This window comes from Artibeus jamaicensis, unplaced genomic scaffold (genome assembly GCF_021234435.1).
Source record: "Artibeus jamaicensis isolate MK-2021 breed Jamaican fruit bat unplaced genomic scaffold, CSHL_Jam_final scaffold_666, whole genome shotgun sequence".
NCBI lineage: Eukaryota > Metazoa > Chordata > Mammalia > Chiroptera > Phyllostomidae > Artibeus > Artibeus jamaicensis.
The window spans coordinates 1,418,827-1,443,455 of NW_026522053.1; the positions used below are offsets into that span (position 1 = coordinate 1,418,827).

The 24,629-nt window shown below is 40.7% G+C and overlaps 1 protein-coding gene across 1 annotated transcript in view; it reads right to left on the reverse strand.

Moving 5' to 3' along the window:
- PDILT (protein disulfide isomerase like, testis expressed) overlaps nucleotides 1-23,890 on the reverse strand; it is a 71,067-nt gene extending 47,177 nt beyond the window's left edge. The window contains exon 1 of the mRNA XM_053659509.1: nucleotides 23,686-23,890. Coding sequence (XP_053515484.1) covers nucleotides 23,686-23,890 — 205 coding nt within the window. The remainder of the gene's footprint in view (nucleotides 1-23,685) is intronic.
- Between the last annotated feature and the right edge of the window lie 739 nt (nucleotides 23,891-24,629).

Here is a 24,629-nt window from a genome sequence, read left to right on the forward strand (position 1 = left end):
AGAAGAAGAAGAAGGAATAGAAAACATATTTGAAAGAGTAATGAGAGAAAATTTTCCTAATTTGATGACAGAAAAAGTCACACAAATCCAGGAATCACACAGAGTCCCAATCAGGAGGAACCCAAGGAGGCCCACTTCAAGACACATCATCATCAAAATGGCAAAATTGCAAGACAAAGAGAATCTTAAAGGCAGCAAGGGAGAAAAAAGAAGTAACATACAAGGGAACCCCAATAAGGCTAGCTACTGACTTCTCAATGGAAACACTCCATGCAAGAAGAGAATGGCAAGAAATATTCCAAGTAATGAGAACCACAGGCCTACAACCAAGGCTACTTTACCCAGCAAGGCTCTCAATCAAGATAGAAGGCCAAATAAAGAGCTTCCAAGACAAAAGAAGTCTAAAAGAATATGTCTCCACCAAACCAGTCCTACAAGAAGTACTAAAAGGACTACTTTAAGGAAAGGAAGGAAAAGTGAGACAGAGAAGAACACAGGTACAAAAATGGCAATGAATAAGTACCTATCAATAATAACTTTAAACGTAAATGGATTAAATGCTCCAATCAAAAGACAGAGAATAGCTGAATGGATAAGAAAGCATGACCCTCACATGTGTTGCCTACAAGAGACCCACCTCAGGACAAAGGACCATCACAGACTAAAAGTGAAAGGCTGGAAACAAATTTACCAAGCAAACGGACAAGAAAAAAAAAAGCTGGGGTAGCAATTCTCATATCAGACAAAATAGACTTCAAAAAGAGGACCATAAAGAGAGACCCAGAAGGTCACTTCATAATACTCAAGGGAAGAATCCACCAAGAAGACATTAACATGGTAAATATATATGCACCCAACATAGGAGCACAAAAATATATCAAGAAAATCTTAGAGGACTTCAAGAATGATATTGACAGCAACACAATTATAGTAGGGGATTTTAACACCCCACTATCAAAAATGGACAGCTCTCCCAAACAAAATATCAATGAAGATATTGTGCATTAAAAAACACCCTAGATGAAATGGACTTAACTGATATATATACAGCGCTTCATCCCAAAGAAGCAAAATACACATTATTTTCAAATGCACATGGAACATTTTCAAAAATTGACCACATGATAGGTCACAAAATGAGCCTCAAAAAAGTCAAGAAAATTGAAATCATACCAAGCATCTTCTCTGACCACAAGGGACTGAAATTGGAAACCAACCCTAGAGGAAAAAACCCAAAGCACCCAAAATCATGGAGACTGAATGGTATGCTACTAAACAATGAATGAGTCAAGAATGAAATTAGGGAAGAAATCAAAAAGTTTCTGGAAACAAATTAAAACAATCTCACAACAACCCAAAACTTATGGGACACAGCAAAGGCAGTCCTGAGAGAAAAGTTTATAGCAATACAGGACTACCTAAAGAAGATAGAAACATTTCAAACAAACAACCTTACTCTACACCTGCAAGAACTCGAGGAACAACAACAAAAACAGCCCAAAGCAAGTAGAAGGAAGGAAATAACCAAGATCAGAGCAGAACTAAATGACATAGAGACTAAAAGCATAATCCTAAGGATTAATGAATCCAGGAGTTGGTTCTTTGAAAAGATAAACAAAATAGACAAGCCTTTAAGTAGGCTCATCAAGAAAAGAAGGGAACAGACACAAATAAACACAATCAGAAATGAAAGAGGAGAGATTACAACTGATACCACAGAAATAGAAGGGATTGTAAGAAATTACTATGAAGAACTATATGCCAAGAAATTTGAGAACCTAGGGGAAATGGACGCATTTCTAGAAAAATACAATCTCCCAAAACTCAATGAAAAAGAAGTAGAACACCTGAATAGACCAATAACAGCAAAAGAAATTGAAGCAGTAATCAAAAAACTCCCAAAACACAAAAGCCCCGGACCAGATGGGTTCACTGGAGAATTCTACAAAGCATTTAAAGAAGAGCTAACCCCCATTCTTCACAGACTACTCCAAAAATCCAAAAGGATGGAAAACTCCCTAACTCCTTTTATGAAGCCAGCATTATCCTAATTCTAAAACCAGATAGAGACACAACAAAGAAAGAAAACTTCAGGCCAATATCGTTGATGAACATAGATGCTAAAATCCTCAACAAAATATTGGCAAACCACATCCAACAATATATCCAAAGGATTATACACCACAACCAAGTGGGATTCATCCCAGGGATGCAAGGATGGTTCAACATTCGCAAATCAGTAAATGTAATTCATCACATAAACAAAAGCAAAGACAAAAACCACATGATCATATCAATAGATGCAGAAAAAGCTTTTGAGAAGGTACAGCACCCATTTATGATAAAAACACTCAGCAAAGTGGGAATAGAGGGAGCATTCCTCAATATAATAAAGGCCATATATGAGAGATCTACAGCCAATATCATACTCAATGGGAAAAAACTAAAAGCTTTTCCACTAAGATCAGGAACAAGACAAGGATGTCCACTTTCACCACTTTTATTCAATATAGTATTAGAAGTTTTGGCCACAGCGATCAGGCAGGAAAAGGAAATAAAAGGCATCCAAATAGGAAAGGAGGAAACAAAACTGTCACTGTTTGCAGATGACATGATAGTGTACATGGAAAATCCTATAGACTCTACCCAAAAACTGCTCAAACTAATTAATGAATTTGGCAAAACAGCAGGATACAAAGTCAATATCCAGAAATCAAAGGCATTTTTGTATACAAACAATGAATCGGCAGAAGCAGAAATCAAGGAAAAAATCCCATTTGATATAGCAAAAAGAAAAATAAAATATCTGGGAATAAACCTAACCAAGGAGGTAAAAGACCTGTATGCAGAAAACTACACAGCACTGAAGAAAGAAATCAAGGAAGACACAAACAAATGGAAACATATACCTTGTTCATGGATTGGAAGAATTAACATCATCAAAGTGTCCATACTACCCAAAGCAATATACAGATTCAATGCAATACCTATTAAACTACCAATGGCATATTTCACAGACATAGAACAAACACTCCAAACATTTATATGGAACCATAAAGGACCCTGAATAGCAGCTGCAATTTTGAGAAAGAAGAACAAAGTAGGAGGAATCACAATACCTGATATCAAACTGTATTACAAAGCCACTGTAATCAAAACAGCCTGGTACTGGCATAAAAACAGGCATATAGACCAATGGAACAGAACAGAGAACCCAGAAATCAACCCAACTCTCTACAGTCAATTAATATTTGACAAAGGGGGCAGTAACATAAGATGAACTAAAGATAGCCTCTTCAACAAATGGTGTTGGGAGAACTGGACAGCTACATGCAAAAAAATGAAACTTGAGCACCAACTTACATCATACACCAAAATAAATTCAAGGTGGATAAAAGACTTAAATATAAGCCGTGACACCATTAAAGTCCTAGAGGAGAACATTGGCAAGAAAATCTCAGATATTTCACGCAGCAACATTTTTACTGATATGTCCCCTAGAGCAAGGAATATACAGGAAAGAATAAACAAATGGGATCTCATCAAAATAAAAAGCTTCTGCATGGCCAAAGAAAACAGTATTAAATTAAAAAGACAACCAACTGTATGGGAAAACATATTTGCCAATGATACCTCAGACAAAGGTTTAATCTCCAACATATACAAAGAACTTACATGACTCCACTCTAGGAAGACATCGAACCCAATAAAAAATGGGAAAAGGACTTGAACAGACACTTCTCCAAAAAGGACATACAGAATATCCAGAGACACATGAAGAGGTGCTCAATATCGTTAGCTATCAGAGAGATGCCAATTAAAACCACAATGAGATACCACTTTATACCAGTCAGGATGGCTATCATAAACAAAGCAACAAACAACAAATGTTGGAAAGGTTGTGGGGAAAAGGGGTCCTTAGTTCACTGTTGGTGGGATTGCAGACTGGTACAACCATTATGGAAAATAGTATGGAATTTTCTCAGAAAAATAAAAATCAACCTGCCTTTTGACCCAGCAATTCCGCTGCTAGGATTATACCCCAAGAATCCTAAAACATCAATTTCAAAGAACCTATGCACCACAATGTTCATAGCAGCACAATTTACAATAGCCAAGAGTTGGAAGCAACCTAGGTACCCATCAGTAAATGAATGGATCAAAAAATTGGGGTACATATGCACAATGGAATTCTATGCAGCAGAGAGAAAGAAGGAGCTACTACCCTTTGCAACAACATGGATGGAACTAGAAAGCATTATGCTGAGTGAAATAGGCCAGGCATTGAAGGACAAATACCATATATCTCACCTTTAACAGGAAGCTAAATAACAAAATAAACAAGCAAATAGAATAAAAACAAAGACACTAAAATAGAGAACAAGTGGGCAGTGACCAGAGGGGAGAGGGAAGGGAATTTAAGGCGAAAAACGGGGAGGGATTTTGAAGAACAAGTATGAAAGACACAGGGATGAGGACTGTGGAGGGGGGGATGGGAGGGAGGTGGGGAGACGGGGCGGAGGGGGGCTGGGATGGGAGAAATTGACAAAAGAAAACTGTACTTGAAAAATAACTAAATAAATTTTTTAAAAAAAGTAAAACAAACAACAAAAAACACTTATGGTGATTAACAGCACCTGAGGCCCAGATAAGGTGCTTTTAAAAATATCTCCATGTCTTGGTTTCTTTGTCTATATAATGGAGATATTAATAGATCCTATACCAGAAGATGATCCAACATAGTAGGAGAAGGTATGCAAAACTCTGGCACAGAAATGCCAATAAACGTGAACCATTATGCAAGAAAATCTCAGACATTTCACGCAGCAACATTTTTACAGATATGTCCCCTAGAGCAAGGAATATAAAGGAAAGAATAAACAAATGGGATCTCATCAAAATAAAAAGCTTCTGCATGGCTAAAGAAAAGAGTATTAAATTAAAAAGACAACCAACTGTATGGGAAAACATATTTGCCAATGATACCTCAGACAAAGGTTCAATCTCCAACATATACAAAGAACTTACATGACTCCACTCTAAGAAGACATCTAACCCAATTAAAAAATTGGAAAAGGACTTGAACAGACACTTCTCCAAAGAGGACATACAGAACATCCAGAGACACATGAAGAGATGCTCAATATCATTAGCTATCAGAGAGATGCCAATTAAAACCACAATGAGATACCACTTTACACCTGTCAGGATGGCTATCATAAACAAAGCAACAAACAATAAATGTTGGAGAGGTTGTGGGGAAAAGGGGACCCTAGTTCACTGTTGGTGGGATTGCAGACTGGTACAACCATCATGGAAAACAGTATGGAATTTTCTCAGAAAAATAAAAATCGACCTGCCTTTTGACCCAGCAATTCCACTGCTAGGATTATATCCTAAGAATCCTAAAACATCAATTTCAAAGAACCTATGCACCACAATGTTCATAGCAGCACAATTAACAATAGCCAAGAGTTGGAAGCAACCTAGGTGCTCGTCAGTAAATGAATGGATCAAAAAATTGTGGAGGACTTCCGCCAAGATGGAGGCATAGGTGGATGTGCCGTGCCTTCTCACACAACCAAGATTAGAGAAAACTAAATATTAGCAACAGAAAACACAGCCAGAACACGGAAAATTGAACTTTTCGGAAGTCCGTTAACAACAAATTCTTCAGCCTGACCGGTAAGGGGCGAAACCAGTGGCTGGCGGAGCAGGGTTGCACAGGAGGACTCGGCCAGACACACTCAGGCCCGCGGAATCCAGGCGCAGGGTCAGACCTAGTGAGCGACCCAGCGAGCAAGCAGGCGAGCGACCGAGGGGGAGACAGCGGGGCAGCGGGGCTGCGTGTCGACTGAGGTCGCACATTTGTGCGAGGGTGGACAGGCGAGGGAGTGGGAGGTTGGACCGGGCTGGCAGGTCCCCACGGCAAGCGGCAGTGGAGGGCGCCACCATTTCCCTGCTCTGACCCCACCTCCACATACAGTGTCATAACCCAGCAACTCTGAGTGGCCCGGCCCAGGTGAACCACCTAAGGCACTGCTCCTCCGCACCCAGCTGTGAGAAGCTGCAGAGGGGGTCGCCATTTCCCCGCTCTGGCCACGCCCCCACATACAGCGTCACAACCCAGCGACCTGGGAGTCCAAGGCGCCGCTTCTCACATTTAAAGGGCCCAAACAGACCAAGAATGGCGCAGGAGGATCTCAGAGCCCCAGAGCCAATAAATCTAAGCAATGAAGAAATAGCAAAACTCACAGACGCACAGTTTAAAACATTGGTGATCAGGATCCTCACAGAACTGGTTGATTATACCGACAAATTAGACAAATATATGAAGGTGAAACTAATTGAAATGAATGGAATTGCACAGGACACCAATAGCAATGAAAAGGAAACTGGGACTCAAATCAATGGAGTGGACCAGAAGAAAGCAAATAATGGCCAAACAGAAAAGAGTCAAGAAGCAAGAATTCAAAGAAATGAGGAGATGCTTAGGAACCTCCAGGACATCTTTAAACGCTCCAACATCCGAATTATAGGGGTACCAGAAGGGGGAAAGGCACAGCCACCAGTGGAAAACTTATTTGAACAAATAATAAAGGAGAATTTCCCCAATCTGGCAGAGGAAATAGACTTCCAGGAAATCCAAGAAGCTCAGAGAATACCAAAGAAGTTGGACCCAAGAAGAAACACACCAAGGCACATCATAATTACATTAGCCAAAATTAAAATGAAGGAGAGAATCCTAGAAGCAGCAAGAGCTAAGGGGACTGTCACCTACAAAGGAGTCCCCATCAGACTGTCAGCAGATTTCTCAAAAGAGACCTTACAGGCAAGAAGGGGCTGGAAAGAGGTATTCCAAGTCATGAAATCCAAAGACCTACAACCAAGATTGCTCTATCCAGCAAAACTTTCATTTAAAATGGAAGGACAGATAAGGTGCTTCTCAGATAAGATCAAATTCAAGGAGTTCATCATCACCAAGCCCTTATTATATGAAATGTTAAAGGGACTTATCTAAGAAAAAGAAGTTAAAGAAACATGAACAGTGAGAGGACAACAAACTCAGTTATTAACAACCACACCTAAAACGAAAGCAAACTAAAAGGACAGCTAGATCAGGAGTGGAAACATAGAAATGAAGATCTCAAGGAGGGTTAGCAACAGGGGAGTGGGAGGAGGAAAAAGGGGGAGAAGGTACAGAAAATAAGTAGCATAGACAGTAGATGGAAAATAGATGGGGGGGCAAGAATAGCATGGGAAATATAGAATCTAAAGGACTTGAGACACATGGTCATATGTGGGGGGTCAAAGGGGGGGTGATGGTGGGGATGGGGGGTAGGGTGGAGGGGAATAAAGGGGACAACTGTAACAGCATAATCAATTAAAAAAATTAAAAAAAATTCTGGTACATTTACACAATGGAATTCTGTGCAGCAGAAAGAAAGAAAGAGCTACTACCCTTTGCAACAACATGGATGGAACTGGAAAGCATTATGCTGAGTGAAATAGGCCAGGTGTTGAAAGATAAATACCATATGATCTCACCTTTAACAGGAAGCTAAACAACAAAACAAACAAGGAATCAGAATAAAAGCAAAGACACTGAAATAGAGAACAAGGGGACAGTGACCAGAAGTGAGAGGGAAGGGAATTTAAGGGTGAAAAAGGGGAGGGATTTGGAGGAACAAATATGAAGGATACAGGGACGAGAACTAAGGGGGCTGGAAATGGGAGGGAGGTGGGGAGCATGGGGTGGGGGAGGCTGGGATGGGAGAAATAGACAAAAAACTGTACTTGAAATGTAACTAAATAAAATTTAAAAAAAACCAGAAAATTCACCAAAAGGGAAAAAAAAAAAAACCATGAACCATTATGATGACATAGGTGGGCAATCTTTGTCCTTGTTCTTAAAGAGTTCTTTCTGGGAATGGAGGGTCCTATGGACATGTCAGGATGTTCAGCAGATCTTCTTGTTTTGGGAGAAATGAAGACAAGGGTGACTAGCATCAAGTCACCTGACTCAAGGCTTCAGTCTACCATGCAGCTGCCATGTGGATTTTGGTTAAGCAGGTGGGAATAGGTTGTGGTTCTCTGCCTGCCTGCAGAGATGTTCAGATATGTTCATGGGTAATGGATCTAGAATCAATATTTTTCTGCGTCCTTAGTATTCAGATAATCCTGGGTTATCTTTTCTGAGCAGCCTAGTATGAGTCAGAATGGAGACTGATCAATCAGGGACATGTGAGTACAGGAACTGGAGATTAGCTTTCAGCACAGGGAGCTAGAATCTGCCTTTTTTAGATTGTGAGTCTCATTGAGGAATACCATCTCTGGAGACATTTCTGATTGTCACAACTGGAGTGCTACTGGTCTCTAGTGTGTGAAGACTGTGGATGCTGCTAAACATTCTACAACGAACATGACTCTAACACCATCTCCCAATATGCTCAACAAAGAATGGTCCAGCGAAAATGTCAGTACTGCTGAGGATGTGAAATCCTATTTTAGACTAAACTACAGATCAAGTATGAAAAACCGTTCTGAAAATAAGCCTCTTTCCCATTCCATAGGGCCATTTATAGAGCACAAAAGTGCTCACAAATGGTGAGGACTTCAGCATGGTCATCAACCCTTTCTAGTTCCTTAGGGGCCAGACAAAGAACTCCTCTGACCATTGTAGTGGCCTACAAAGCTCCAAAGTTTCTGCTGTTCATCCTTATTGTCTCATTTTCTGCTACTCTTCTCTTTAGTAACTCAGCTTCAGCCACTCTGGCACATTTCTGCCTCAAGACTTTTGCACTTACTGTTTTTGCTGCCTGAAATGCTCTACTCCAAGATATCTACAGGGTTTGCTGTCTTACTTCCTTCACTGACACCTTCCCAGGAACATTATAGGCTAAAGGAACACTCATTCACTAATTCATTTGTTTTTTTTTAATATCTCTACAGACTTACCATGCTCCAAGCACAATGATAGATGTTAAGAATCAAAAGATGAATAAGATTTAGTCCATATCTCCTCTGGAGCACACAATCTTAAAAATTGTTTCAATACAGTGTCACAAATCCTATGAAAGGGTGGGTGCAAGGGCTATGTGAGCACAGAGGATATAAGAATAGCCCTTCCAGGTAAGAGTGAGGTGAATACAGCCTCATGACATGGTGATTTTATGAGCTTAACTCTCCCAAACCAGATGAAGAAGTGCACAAGGACACTACAAGCAAAGGCAAATATGAATGCAAAGTCCCCAAAGCCTGAGTCAGTGTGACCTATCTGAAAATAATTCAGGGTCTAGAATATAGTTTTCAAAAGGAGTGGGAAAGTTGGCTTCAGCTAGATCAATCAGAAGACATTATAGCCGTGTTAAGGAGTGTGGGGTCTTATAGAATCTTTGGGTTTTTTAATCAGGGAGTAACAGCATAAGATTTGCATTTTAGAAAAAATATGTCCAGGTTCATTGTAGAGACAGGATATAAAGGAGAAGGGAGAACATCTAGGAAGATGCTGTAGTGGTTCAGGTGAGGAATGATGAGGCTAGAACTAGGGCAGTGGCAAAGGAAGTAGAAAAAACTGGATTGCAGAGGGCTCTGGGGGATGGTATCAACAGGACTTGGTGATGGGGAACAGGTAAAAATAGACAGGAGCCAAGAATGACTGTGAGATTTCTGACTTTGACATTGGGTGGATTGTGGTGTTGTCCATTAAAGCAGGATGTGAGAAGAAGGTGGCTGAGAGAACATCAAAGATGTTCTATTTTCAGACACACACAGCACTTAAGATCTGTGAAGGACATCCAGGAGCAAAGATCCCCCTGACCACTGGCTTTTGAGCCTGGACTCTTTGGAGAGAGGAGAAAGTGGAAAGCCACTAAGGATTTGAGAGTTACCAAATAAAAATTTCTCTGGGACAATATTGGAAATATCATTTTTGTAAGAAGTCCATTTACTCATGGAAAAAAGCTTTTATACTGCTTTTACCAAGTGATTAGTTTTTCCAAAGTTCACTTTAGAAGGACTATAAGTGTTTGAGAACTCACTTTTTGTTTAAACCATATATTAGAAGAAACTAAATATTCAAATGTAGTGAGTTTGAATGTCTCTTTTATTTATTTTATTTTTAATTTTTTAAAAATTGTTGTTCAAGTATGATTGTCTCCATCTTCCCTGAATCTCTTTTAGATAAGAATTTATGCTGGTGTTCACTGCTTGGAAATACCCACTGGTGGGGATGCTTTGAGTTTAAAGTGTTCAAATTGGTTGTTATCAAAAGTAATTAAAAAAACTTAAATTGATTTGCTCTCTGTATAGCCCCAGATTCAGTGTCAATCTCTAAGTGGTAAAAAGTCAGTTAAAATCCCTAAGAGTCATGAACTTGCCCTTCTGCTCTGCTTAAATCAAAGTACTCTTGCATTTTCACATGGACCAAATGTGTTCCCTAGTCTTGTCCACCTGTGGTACCATTTTTGAAGAGTAAATGTGTGTTGATATGTGTGTAGTGTCATATAAAAATGTGCGGCTCTAATTCTTCAACAACTCCACCAGGGGGTCCAGGATTCAGCAATTAGAACCACAGGAAAAAAAAAAGAAGAAGAGGGCTTGGATGTCTGACCTGTGTAAACCATTATCTCACAATTAATTCTACAAGAAGCAGAGTAGGGTATGGCATGCTGCACAAGACCATTGAGGAGGCACTGGGACAAGGGCAACTGAGTTGTTGATACTGTAACATACCTGGACTCCATCATGGAAGTGGCATCACTCAGAGAGATTCTATCAGATAAGAAGAGAGAGAGATTGAGGAAAAACTGGGAGGCCTGAATTTCAGACAGGAGATTTAAACTCAAAGTTGAGATAAGGGTATAATCTGTGAGGTTGGCTGGCTAGCGATGTTGCAAACTGACAGGAAGGTTTTCTGATCAAAAGAGGAAATCATTTGTCAGTTCCAGCAAATTGTCAAATTGCAAAAGTAGTGCTTTCAGATCTTCTGCTTTTTTCAAGATCAAATATAAATTTAATTTTAATTGTGAATGTTCCATTTTTTAAACACTGTGTGGGCTAAATATAACCCACCTGCTGGTTATCTTCAGTCCGTGATCTTTCTGTTACAGCTTTGATTTCAGGGTTATGGGAAAGAAGAGTAGACATAAAGAAGAATTGAGAAAGTGAGCCAGAGAGATCAGAGGGAACCAAAAGATAGTGGGCTCATGGGCAGCAAAGGGCAGAGGGTCTCAGCATGGAACTGCAAAGAGGTCAAGGAAGGTGAGGAGCAAGTGCCCCATGGATTTGGGAGCCACATGTCCTTAGAATGTTTGTTAGCTTGAGCCAAATAGGCTCTAAAATAGATCCTGAAATTCCTGTCCATAAGATAACCTTTTCCTGGTAGTTCACAGTCTGGAAGACCTTATACCACCAAGGGTATTTCTCAGCCATTTCAAGTTATTTGACCAAAGGCTACTCAAGTTTTCTACATCAAAAGTAGGCACAATAATATTAAGAAAGACAATGTCATGTGCTGCTCAAACCCTGATTTTTCCCTCTTTATTTATATGGCTAGACTATATTTCCCCAGATTCCCATTCAAACAATGGGAGGTACAGCCAATGGCAGACATGTGGCCAATGGAATGTGGGTAGAAATAATGTATAACAGTGTTTCTCATGCTTTTCGGTGTATGTGAATCACCTGGGATCTCATTAAAGTGCAGATTCGGATTTAGTAGGTCTGAGGTGAGGCCTGAGATTCTGCATTTCCAGTGAGCTCATCAGTGATGCTGACACTGCTTGCCCATAGACCACACTTTGAGTAGCACTGGTGTGCACCATTTTAAGGGCTGGCCTGACTCAGAAACATTTGCTCTCTCTCCTTTCTTTTTTGCTGCCTGGAGACAGAGGACTCAGTGGAGTATTCTAGGCCCTAAATTATGCTTGAGTCACTTGATGGGAGGATCCAGGGTGCCTGAATGACTATGTGGAATACAGATCCTCTGCAAACCTGCATGGAACTAAGACACAAGCATGAAATGACACTTTATGAACCAGGATTTGAGGGGTTATGAAGTTTAGTTTTCTCTGATAGTGCAGTGATCTTTATTTTTTTTTAATTTTATTTAGTTACTTTTCAAGTACATTTTTTGTTTTTTATCTATTTCTCCCATCCCACCCCACCCACCCGCCCGGTCTCCCCCCTCCCTTGCATTCCCCCCCCCCCAGTCCTCATCTCTGTGTCTTTCATACTTGTTCTTCAAAATCCCTCCCCCTTTTTCTCCTTAAGTTCCCTTCCCTCTCCCCTCTGGTCGCTGCCCTCTTGTTCTCTATTTCAGCGTCTTTGTTTTTATTCTGTTTGCTTGTTTGTTTTATTCTTTAGCTTCCTGTCAAAGGTGAGATCATATGGTATTTGTCCTTCAATGCCTGGCCTATTTCACTCAGCATAATGCTTTCCAGTTCCATCCATGTTGTTGCAAAAGGTAGTAGCTCCTTCTTTCTCTCTGCTGCATAGAATTCCATGGTGTATGTGTACCACAATTTTTGGATCCATTCATTTACTGATGGGCACCTAGGTTGCTTCCAACTCTTGGCTATTGTAAATTGTGCTGCTATGAACATTGTGGTGCATAGGTTCTTTGAAATTGATGTTTTAGGATCTTGGGGTATAATCCTAGCAGTGGAATTGCTGGGTCAAAAGGCAGGTCAATTTTTATTTTTCTGAGAAAATTCCATACTATTTTCCATAATGGTTGTACCAGTCTGCAATCCCACCAACAGTGAACTAAGGTCCCCTTTTCCCCACACCCTCTCCAACATTTGTTGTTTGTTGCTTTGTCTATTATAGCCATCCTGACTGGTGTAAAGTGGTATCTCATTGTGGTTTTAATTTGCATCTCTCTGATAGCTAACGATATTGAGCATCTCTTCATGTGTCACTGGATATTCTGTATGTCCTCTTTAGAGAAGTGTCTGTTCAAGTCCTTTTTCCATTTTTTAATTGGGTTAGATGTCTTCCTAGCATGGAGTCATGTAAGTTCTTTGTATATTTTGGAGATTAAACCTTTGTCTGAGGTATCATTGGCAAATATGTTTTCCCATACAGTTGGTTGTCTTTTTAATTTAATACTGTTTTCTTTAGCCATGCAGAAGCTTTTTATTTTGATGAGATCCCATTTGTTTATTCTTTTCTTTATATTCCTTGCTCTAGGGGACATATCAGTAAAAATGTTGCTGCGTGAAATATCTGAGATTTTCTTGCCAATGTTCTCCTCTAGGACTTTAATGGTGTCACGGCTTATATTTAAGTCTTTTATCTACCTTGAATTTATTTTGGTGTATGGTGTAAGTTGGTGCTCAAGTTTCATTTTTTTGTACGTAGCTGTCCAGTTCTCCCAACACCATTTGCTGAAGAGGCTATCTTTACTCCATTTTATGTTACTGCCCCCTTTGTCGAATATTAATTGACTGTAGAGGGTTGGGTTGATTTCTGGGCTCTCTGTTCTGTTCCATTGGTCTATGTGCCTGTTTTTATGCCAGTACCAGGCTGTTTTGATTACAGTGGCCTTGTAATACAGTTTGATATCAGGTATTGTGATCCCTCCTACTTTGTTCTTTCTCAAAAGAGCAGCTGCTATTTGGGCTCGTTTATGATTCCATATAAATTTTTGAAGTGTTTGTTCTATGTCTGTGAAATATGCCATTGGTACTTTAATAGGTATTGCATTGAATCTGTATATTGCTTTGGGTAGTATGGACATTTTGATGATGTTAATTCTTCCAATCCATGAACAAGGTATATGTTTCCATTTGTTTGTGTCTTCCCTGATTTCTTTCTTCAGTGCTGTGTAGTTTTCTGCATAGAGGTCTTTTACCTCTTTGGTTAGGTTTATTCCCAGATATTTTATTTTTCTTTTTGCTATATCAAATGGGATTTTTTCCTTGATTTCTGCTTCTGCCGAATCATTGTTTGTATACAAAAATGCCTTTGATTTCTGGATATTGACTTTGTATCCTGCTGTTTTGCCAAATTCATTAATTAGTTTGAGCAGTTTTTGGGTAGAGTCTATAGGATTTTCCATGTACACTATCATGTCATCTGCAAACAGTGACAGTTTTGTTTCCTCCTTTCCTATTTGGATGCCTTTTATTTCCTTTTCCTGCCTGATCGCTGTGGCCAAAACTTCTAATACTATATTGAATAGTAGTGGTGAAAGTGGACATCCTTGTCTTGTTCCTGATCTTAGTGGAAAAGCTTTTAGTTTTGTCCATTGAGTATGATATTGGCTGTAGGTCTCTCATAAATGGCCTTTATTATATTGAGGAATGTTCCCTCTATTCCCATTTTGCTGAGTGTTTTTATCATAAATGGGTGTTGTACCTTATCGAAGGCTTTTTCTGCATCTATTGATATGATCATGTGGTTTTTGTCTTTGCTTTTGTTTATGTGATGAATTACATTTACTGTTTTGCAAATGTTGAACCATCCTTGCATCCCTGGGATGAATCCCACTTGGTCATGGTGTATAACCTTTTGGATATATTGTTGGATGCGATTTGCTAATATTTTGTTGAGGATTTTAGCATCTATGTTCATCAGCGATATTGGCCTGAAGTTTTCTTTCTTTGTTGTATCTCTATCTGGTTTTGGAATTAGGATGATGCTGGCTTCATAAAAGGAGTTTGGGAGTTTTCCATCCTTTTGGATTTTTTGGAATAGTCTGTGAAGAATGGGGGTTAGCTCTTCCTTAAATGCTTTGTAGAATTCTCCTGTGAATCCATCTGGTCCAGGGCTTTTGTGTGATGGGAGTTTTTTGATTACTGCTTCAATTTCTTTTGCTGTTATTGGTCTATTCAGGTGTTCTACTTCTTTTTCATTGAGTTTTGGGAGATTATATTTTTCTAGAAATGTGTCCATTTCCCCTAGGTTCTCAAATTTCTTGGCATACAGTTCTTCATAGTAATTTCTTACAATCCTCCTTATTTCTGTGGTATCAGTTGTAATCTCTCCTCTTTCATTTCTGATTGTTTATTTGTGTCCGTTCCCTTCTTTTCTTGATGATCCTACTTAAAGGCTTGTCTATTTTGTTTATCTTTTCAAAGAACCAACTCCTGGATTCATTGATCTTTAGAATTGTACTTTTAGTCTCTATGTCATTTAGTTCTGCTCTGATCTTAGTTATTTCCTTCCTTCTACTTGCTTTGGGCTGTTTTTGTTGTTGTTCCTCGAGTTCTTGCAGGCGTAGAGTAAGGTCATTTGTTTGAAATGTTTCTGTTTTTTTTTAGGTAGGCCTGTATTGCTATAAACTTTTCTCTCAGGACTGCCTTTGCTGTGTCCCATAAGTTTTGGGTTGTTGTGAGATCGTTTTCATTTGTTTCCAGAAACTTTTTGATTTCTTCCCTAATTTCATTCTTGACCCATTCATTGTTTAATAGCATACCATTCAGTCTCCATGATTTTGGGTGTTTTGGGTTTTTTCCTTTGGGGTTGGTTTGCAGTTTCAGTCCCTTATGGTCAGAGAAAATGCTTGGTATGATTTCAATATTCTTGAATTTGTTGAGGCTTGTTTTGTGCCCTATCATGTGGTCTATCTTTGAGAATGTTCCATGCGCATTTGAAAAGAATGTGTATTTAGCTTCTTTGGGGTGAAGAGCTCTGTATATATCAGTTAGGTCCATTTCATCAAGGGTGTTGTTTAATGCCGCAATGTCTTTGTTGATATTTTGTTTGGAAGATCTGTCCATTTTTTATAGTGGGGTGTTAAAATCCCCCACTATAATTGTGTTGCTGTCTATATCTTTCTTGAATTCCTCTAAGATTTTCCTTATATATTTTGGTGCTCCTATGTTGGGTGCATATATATTTATGATGTTAATGTCTTCTTGGTGGATTCTTCCCTTGAGTATTATGAAGTGATCTTCTGGGTCACTCTTTATGGCTCTTTTTTGAAGTCTATTTTGTCTGATATGAGAATTGCTACCCCAGCTTTTTTTTCTTGTCCATTTGCTTGGAAAATTTGTTTCCAGCCTTTCACTTTTAGTCTGTGCTGGTCTTTTGTCCTGAGGTGGGTCTCTTGTAGGCAGCATATGTGTGGGTCATACTTTCTTATCCATGACGCTATTCTGTGTCTTTTGATTGGAGCATTTAATCCATTTACATTTAAGGTTATTATTGATAGGTACTTATTCATTGCCATTTTTGTACCTGTGTTCCTCTCTGTCTGTCTCTTTTCCTTCCTTTCCTTAAAGCAGACCTTTTAGTATTTCTTGTAGAGCTGGCTTGGTGGCAGCAAATTCTTTTAGACTTCTTTTGTCTTGGAAGCTCTTTATTTGGCCTTCTATCTTGATTGAGAGCCTTGCTGGGTAAAGTAGCCTTGATTGTAGGCCTCTGTTTCTCATTACTTGGAATATTTCTTGCCAATCTCTTCTTGCTTGGAGTGTTTCCATTGAGAAGTCAGTGGCTAACCTTATTGGGATGCCCTTGTATGTTATTTCTTTTTTCTCCCTTGCTGCCTTTAAGATTCTCTCTTTGTCTTGGAAGTTTGCCATTTTAATGATGATGTGTCTTGAAGTGGGCCTCTTTGGGTTCCTCTTGAATGGGACTCTGTGTGATTCCTGGATTTGTGTGACTTTTTCTTTTGTCAAATTAGGGAAATTTTCTCTCATTACTCTTTCAAATAGGTTTTCTATCCCTTGTTCTTTTTCTTCTCCTTCTGGTATTCCTATTATTCGGATATTATTACATTTCATATTGTCTTGCATTTCTCTTAATCTCTCTTCATTCTTTCTGAGCCTCTTTTCCCTTTCCTGTTCTTTCTGTGAGATGCTTTCTACTTTTTCCTCCAATTCACTAATCCGATCTTCTGTTTCATCCACCCTATTTTTAATGCTTTCCACTGTGTTTTTTAATTCAGAAATTGTATTCTTCATTTCCTCTTGGCCCTTGCTAATAATTTCCATTTCCTTTTTCATGTTGATATAGTTCACAGTGAGATCATTGTAACTTCCCTGTAGTTTCTGGTAGCTGATTGTGAGCTCTTTGAACTTCCTGATCACCAGTGCTTTGAATTCAGTATCTGATAGTTGACTTGCCTCTGTTTCATCTAACATTCTTTCTGAGGATTCCTCCTTTCCTTTCATTTGGGGTTGTTTCTTTGTCTTTCCATTGTTTGTGAGACTCTTCTTGTTAGCCTCAGCTTCTTAGATTAATCTGTTTTGACACCCTGGATTTATGGTATGAACTTTTGTGGTGGAATGCCTGTGAATTTCAATGGTGCAGCCTCTTTTGGTTATCCTGTTGTTCTCTGCTTCCACCTACTCAAATATGCAGCAACTTGTGGCTTCTCTCCTACAACAATGTGCAATTTGTCTCTTTGGCTCTACTATTGGGAGGCCTCTTCTATGGGTCCAGCTCTGGTCTTTTCATATTTTCAAGTTGATTGTGACTCTTGTGGGTAAAAGAAAGAAATGATAAGGAAAGAAATAAAAGGAAGAAAGAAAAAAATGGTAGGGAAATGGAAGAAAGAGCAATAAGTTTAGAAAGAAAAGAAAAAGAAATAAAACAGAAAATCCGGGAAAAGAGGACAAAAGTATGGAAAGATGAAACAGTAATAAAGTTTAAAAGAAATAACAGATTACTTTAAAAAAGCAAAAAGATAAAGAAAAGGAATGGAGAAGGAAGAAAGGTAAATAAAAAAAAGAATAAAAAGAAAATAAAGTAAAAAAAACAAAAAATGCACCAAAATAATCTCTCAAAAACAACCTCAGAAAAAGGAATGTCACTTGTTGGCTTCAAACTAGCCGAACTGGTTTTTCTGGTTGCAGTTGGCTGAGGGTCGATTGTTGTGATTTTTTCAGCCAGCCCCTCTCAGGATCCAGACACTTGGTGCCTCTCCCCCAGCTCCCTACAATGGGGAACTAGGACTTTCTCACAGCGCTCCTTTCCCAGGGGTTACTGCCATAGTCTGGTTTGCTGTGTTTGCAGGCACCTGCACCGGCCTAGTTGCCTGGTTCCCTCCGGATTGAGCACAGGCCTGCCCCCGTTCAGTTGGGAGGCCCCAGACCCTCTGCCCAGTCCTGGGCTCGCTGCCAAGCTGGGTGTGAAGCAGACCAGGCTGCAGTGTCTACTGGATTCAGAGCCCCAGGCTGCACCTCTGAGTTCTTCTGGGCTGGCAACCACAGAGTCTTTGGTTGGGGCCCTTTGTCCTCCGCACCCTCTCTGTAAACTCTATCAAACAAGTCTCTCCTGGCCCCCCACCTTGCTTGGCCAGAAAGGGAGGGCGTTGAGGGTCTCAGCTCTTTTCGCAGGACCCCTCAGTTTCTGGGGCTTCCAGATAGTCTGAGGGGGGTAGACTGGAAGCCAGGAGCCGATCTGAGGACTGGGCGCAGACCCAGAAACTCTGTGTGCTCGTCATGGCACGCTGGGTGGTGTGTATCCCTTCTGCTCCTGTGTTTGCCTGGGTCCCCTGGCCAACCTCTGGCAAAAAAAAAAAACAAAAACAAAAACAAAAAACAAACCAAAAAAAACCCCTAGGGATGTAGCAGCACCACGCCGGGTGCTGGACCCAGAATTGTGTGCAGGCTGAAATCTCCTCTGCTCCCCTCTTGTTGGGTCTCTTGGCCGGTATGGGCCCAAAAATCCTAGGGAGGGAGTTTTCTGGGCGCTGAAGGTTGGCTTAGGCGCCCTCAGGCACTTGCCCAGGCACACTAGTGCAGTGATCTTTAAAACAGCTAATCAGAATCAGAAGAAGGAATTTGAGTATAAAAATGGGCAATCAATTTTAGAATTCATTTTTAAAGGATTTCACTAGCATTATAAACACAAAGACAATTGTGTATTGAAGTTACAATTGTATATTGAATATGCAATATGACAATTGTGTATTCAAGTTAGACAACAATTGTGTATTGAATATGCAATAAGACAATTGCATATTCAAGTTAGCCTATTATCTTGGTTGTTGTGGCAAATATTGTGAATCAGCCATTCACAGACCTTCTTTCCTCTTGTTTTCTCAACCATAGAAGTTAGAAACCTAAACCATTTACTATTCCAGCCACCTCAGTAAGAAACAGCCATGGGCCCAAATCAATAAGGTATAACCAAAGTCAGTGGTGGGGATCTAGAAAAGGTTTTTTAAGGACCACATTTGGCTGGTACATATCTGCCCATTTTCTGTTTGCCTGTCCCCCCTTTTTTTTTTTAGCTAGATGTGCAATGCAGGGCATGCCATGGCCATCTTGTGACCCCAACGTAAAACATGTCAAGGATAAAAGAGCAAGAAGGTACAAGGAGCCTGAGTCCTTGACACTGTGGAGCTGCTATGCTAGTCATTGACCACCTAGATATGGCCCACATGGGATTTAAGCCATTAACAGATTTTTAAAAAATTTTTTTATTGATTATGCTGTTACAGTTGTTCTATTCCCCCCCCTTCATTCCCCTCCACCCTACCCCCTATCCCCACCATTACCCCCCTTTAGTTTATGACCATGTGTCTCAAGTTCTTTAGATTCTATATTTCCCATGCTATTCTTGCCCCCCCATCTATTTTCTATCTACTGTCTATGCTACTTATTTTCTGTACCTTCTCCCCCCTCCTCCTCCTCCCACTCCCCTGTTGCTAACCCTCCTTGAGATCTTCATTTCTATGTTTCCACTCCTGATCTAGCTGTCCTTTTAGTTTGCTTTCATTTTAGGTGTGGTTGTTAATAACTGAGTTTGTTGTCCTTTCACTGTTCATGTTTCTTTAACTTCTTTTTCTTAGATAAGTCCCTTTAACATTTCATATAATAAAGGCTTGGTGATGATGAACTCCTTGAATTTGATCTTATCTGAGAAGCACTTTATCTGTCCTTCCATTCTAAATGAAAGTTTTGCTGGATAGAGCAATCTTGGTTGTAGGTCTTTGGATTTCATGACTTGGAATACCTCTTTCCAGCCCCTTCTTGCCTGTAAGGTCTCTTTTGAGAAATCCGCTGACAGTCTGATGGGGACTCCTTTGTAGGTGACAGTCCCCTTAGCTCTTGCTGCTTCTAGGATTCTCTCCTTCATTTTAATTTTGGCTAATATAATTATGATGTGCCTTGGTGTATTCCTTCGTAGGTCCAACTTCTTTGGGACTCTCTGAGCTTCCTGGATTTCCTGGAAGTCTATTTCCTCTGCCAGATTGGGGAAATTCTCCTTTATTATTTGTTCAAATAAGTTTTCCACTGGTGGCTGTGCCTTTCCCCCTTCTGGTACCCCTATAATTCAGATGTTGGAGCGTTTAAAGATGTCCTGGAGGTTCCTAAGACTCTCCTCATTTCTTTGAATTCTTGCTTCTTGACTCTTTTCTGTTTGGCCATTATTTGCTTTCTTCTGGTCCACTCCATTGATTTGAGTCCCAGTTTCCTTTTCATTGCTATTGGTTTCCTGTGCAATTCCATTCATTTCAATTAGTTTTGCCTTCATATATTTGTCTAATTTGTGGCTATAATCAACCAGTTCTATGAGGATCCTGATGACCAGTGTTTTAAACTGTGCATCTGAGTTTTGCTATTTCTTCATTGCTTAGATTTATAGGCTCTTGGGCTTTGAGATCTTCTTGAGCCATTTTTGGTCTGTTCATGCCCTTTAAGTGTGAGGAGCGGAGCCTTGGACTCCCAGGTCGCTGGGTTGTGACGCTGTATGTGGGGGCGTGGTCAGCACGGGAAATGGCGACCCCCTCTGCTGTTTTGCGCCGCAAGGTGAGGAGCAGCGCCTCAGGTGGTTCACCAGGGCCGGGCCACTCAGAGTCACTGGGTTATGATGGTGTATGTGGAAGTGGGTCAGAGCAGGGAAATGGCAGCGCCCTCCCTGCCGCTTGCTGCGGGGACCCACTGGGTTCCGGTCCAATCGCCCACTCCCTCGCTTGTCTATCCGTGCACAAATGCGCGACCACAGTCAACCTGCAGCCCTGCTCCCTCGCTGTTTCCCCGGAGGTCGCTCACTTGGTCACTCACTAGGTCCAACCCTGCGCCTGGATTCTGTGCGCCTGAGTCTGTCTGACCGAGTTTTCCTGTGCAACCCCGCTCCACCAGCTGCTGGTTTCGCCCCTTACTGGTCAGGCTGAAGAATTTGTTGTTAACAGACTTCTGAAAAGTTCAATTTTCTGTGTTCTGGCTTTGTTTTCTGTTGCTAATATTTAGTTGTCTCTAAACTTGGTTGTTTGAGAAGGCATGGCATATCCACCTATGCCTCCATGTTGGCAGAAGTCCTAAGCCATTAACAGATTCTTTATTACTTGCAGCTGAACCCAGTCCTTAATGACAGGACGTTGATGAGTTGCATCTGTTCAGGTGCCACAGGGTCAGGGGAGAATGGGAACTCATGTTTGCTGAAAGCCTTCCATGTTTGAGGTTTTTCCAGACACTCCCAGTTGATCCCTATTATGACTCTACCAGTTTCATTATATCTACCTTACAGATGAAGAAAGTGAGACACAGATATGTATCCAAGGACACATATTAATATCTAGTTCTTGACAGAATAGAGCTTCACACTCAGGCTGGCTTGATTCTTAAACGTATGTTATTTATGCCAAACCTTGATGTCACTTAAGTATCAAGTATGTACACGACTCAGTTTAGGAGAAACTCTTTGGGTTTACCAGTTCTTTGGAATAGGGTCTTTGATAAGTTTGGGCATTAGCAACCACAGATTCCAAAGACTTCTGCTGACTTCACAGCTCTGGCTGAAGATCCCCCATCACTGGTCATAACTGGGGATCCAAATATCAAGGATTTCTCTTACTTGAAGCCAAACTTCAAGTGTCAGAATGCATTTGCATTGGCCTGGGAAGCCCTTGTGTATGTGAAGACACAAGGGCTCAGGAACCAAGCTACAGAAAACTTCTTAGTGGATTTGCAGATAGAACAACCATTTCAAGGACATGTCCAAGCTGTCACTTCTCCTTGGGGCCCCCAAAGTACAGAGTTTAGACTATTCTAATTGCATTAATAACATTTTAAAGAGTTTCTCATGCCTGTGATATTTCTAGCTTAAACTACCACAATCTCTAGGAGCAGAAACCAAGGCCCTTTTTCTCAGGTGCCCCAACTGGGCCCATGCAGGGCTTGGTATGGAGCAGGATTGTGTAAAAGTGGGGTAAATCAGAATTCAATAGTAATAGCTCTGCCCAATGAGTGATCACTAAGAGCTAATGACTGCATATCTAAATCCATTTCTATCACCCCAACCACCTTGAAGGGAGAAATTACTGACCCTTTTGTACAGACAAGGAAGCCATTAATGAGAATAAAGTGAATGGCAGGCAATTTGTTCTTAAGCTCTTATGATGCACCAGGCACTGTGATAAACACTGTAGGAATTATATTACATTATTAATACTTTTATTTCACATCTAGATAAATAAAATGTCACTAATCCAAGGTCACCTGATTAATAAATGGCAGAGCCCAGCACTTGAGCATATGACTGTGACCCTCTAGAGCCAACTTCTTCCCTTGCACTGGTCAGACTGGAGATAGTAGGGAATCTTTAAAGGGATATGGTTAGAGGAGGGCAAACAAGGATGGGGGAAATAGCTACACACACAAAGCAGCCAAGATAAGGGAGGAAGGGGAATGTGGGTGGGAGGCTGCATGGGAAGAAGTAGAAACCAAGAAGTGAAAGGCACCTGCCCTGCATAGCCCTGCTTAGTACTGGAAACTTGGGTACTGCCTGGCTTCTGGGAACTTGGGTGGGTACTGGCAAGCCTGGCAAATCCTGGAAGTGGATCTTGGGGATTGAAATGGAGCCAAACACTTTCCAGAAGTGACTGTGAAGGCAGGATTCTGGAATCAAGTATTTACATCTACTTTCTGCGTCATTCCAATTTTTGCACATTGAAGGTACTGGAACGCAGGGTTTTTGTTCCTCACTAGTGATCTGTGTGATGTCAGGCAAATCACTTGACCTCTCTGAATTTCTGTTTCCTCAGCTATAAAACAAAATGTATAGTTCCACCACACTGGGTTGCTGTTAGTATTAAATCACTTAATGTTTAGTGAGCGCTAAGGACAGTGCCTGACACAAAGGAAGTACTCACTATGCAAGAGATGTCATGAAAATACCATCTCCCCAGGCACAGCTTTGTGCCAGCGCCTCAAGAAAAAGACTACCTATTCTTTCCCCCAGAATATCTGCTCATGCAAAGGACAAAAGCCCCAAAAGTAAGGCTGGCCATGCAGCTCAGATGATAAAGATAATGGTCTAGACTCTCTTCTTGAGAGCTTTCCCATTGCTGCCATCACTTTTTGCTCTCTGGCTGTGCTCCATATTACCTAACATAATAATATATTACCTAATTTAATCTAAACAACAATCCTGTATGGTCATTATCTTCATGCAAATATTACAGAAGAAAAAATTACTGAGGTTCAGAATGCTAAGGACAACTGAAGGTAAAGCCTGGCTCCTTGTCTTCAGTGGGACAGAAGAGCCACATATAAATCAAAACCGTAGTGGCAACATTGTACAATATCTTTCAAATTGTTTAACCTCCCTGGATTTGTATTCTCATTTGGAAATTGGGAATGATGTTACTTATACATTATTTTTAAAATAATAATACGTGTCCTCATATATTTAGCAATATATAAAGATATCTGTCCTCCAGGAGCAAGGATGCAGGTCTCACCCAACACATCATTCTTTCCTCAAGGACTGGGGAACACTCACAAAAAAGCACCATGAGAAAGCGGGTCTGGCTGAGCATCTGGGTCAGGCTGGGGGGTGTCAGCACTATCAGGTTGCCTTCCTCCATGATGTGCAAGGGCTGGGACATGTTGACATTGATGTTCTCCTTGATATCATCCTCTGGTGAGCCCTGGACTGCAGACACACAAAAGGCCACCACCAGCAGCAATATCCAAACCAGTTCCATGATTGTCCTACAGGGCAAGAGGAAAAACAACACAGGTGGAGGCCCCATGTCATGACTCCTTCTTCCTCTTCTTTCCTGCCCAACAATTCCTGTATGGACAGTATGGCATGATTATGGCCTACTGTTTCCCTAGCAGTGCCCACAGTTTGGCAGTGGTCTTGGAGGAGAGGCAAAACATCAGGTTAACTTCAAGTTTCATTTCAACTGTACAGGGATAACTCAGAGACACAGGGCCCCACTCAGAGCAGCAAGAAGCCTAATCACATACCAGCCACTGAGGCTACTGTTTGCCCAGACACTAGGCATGATTTTTGAAGAGATGAGTCAGAGGTTGAGCCTCTGGATCTCAGAGACAACCAGCCCAACCACCCCCTCACAGCCTCTGTTTCATGCTATTCCAGCTCCTGCTTGAATGCCCCTTATCCCAGAAAGCTTACTACCTCACAGTATACCCCATTTGACTTAGAAAAAATGTTCTCCTCAAGTGTAATTATGTCTTTTAAGTTATAGCTAGGAGTTCCAACCAAGATGGAGGTATAGGTGAAAATGCTTCTCTTTATCACACAACCAAAAGAAGAATAACACCCAATCTAAAAATAATAAACAGCCAGAAATGCCAGAAAATCAAACTGTATGGAAGTCTGATAACCAAGGAGTTAAAGAGAAACATTCATCCAGATCGATAGGAGACAGGCAACTGAGTGGAGAGGATGTGGGGCAAGGCAGAGAACCACAGGGG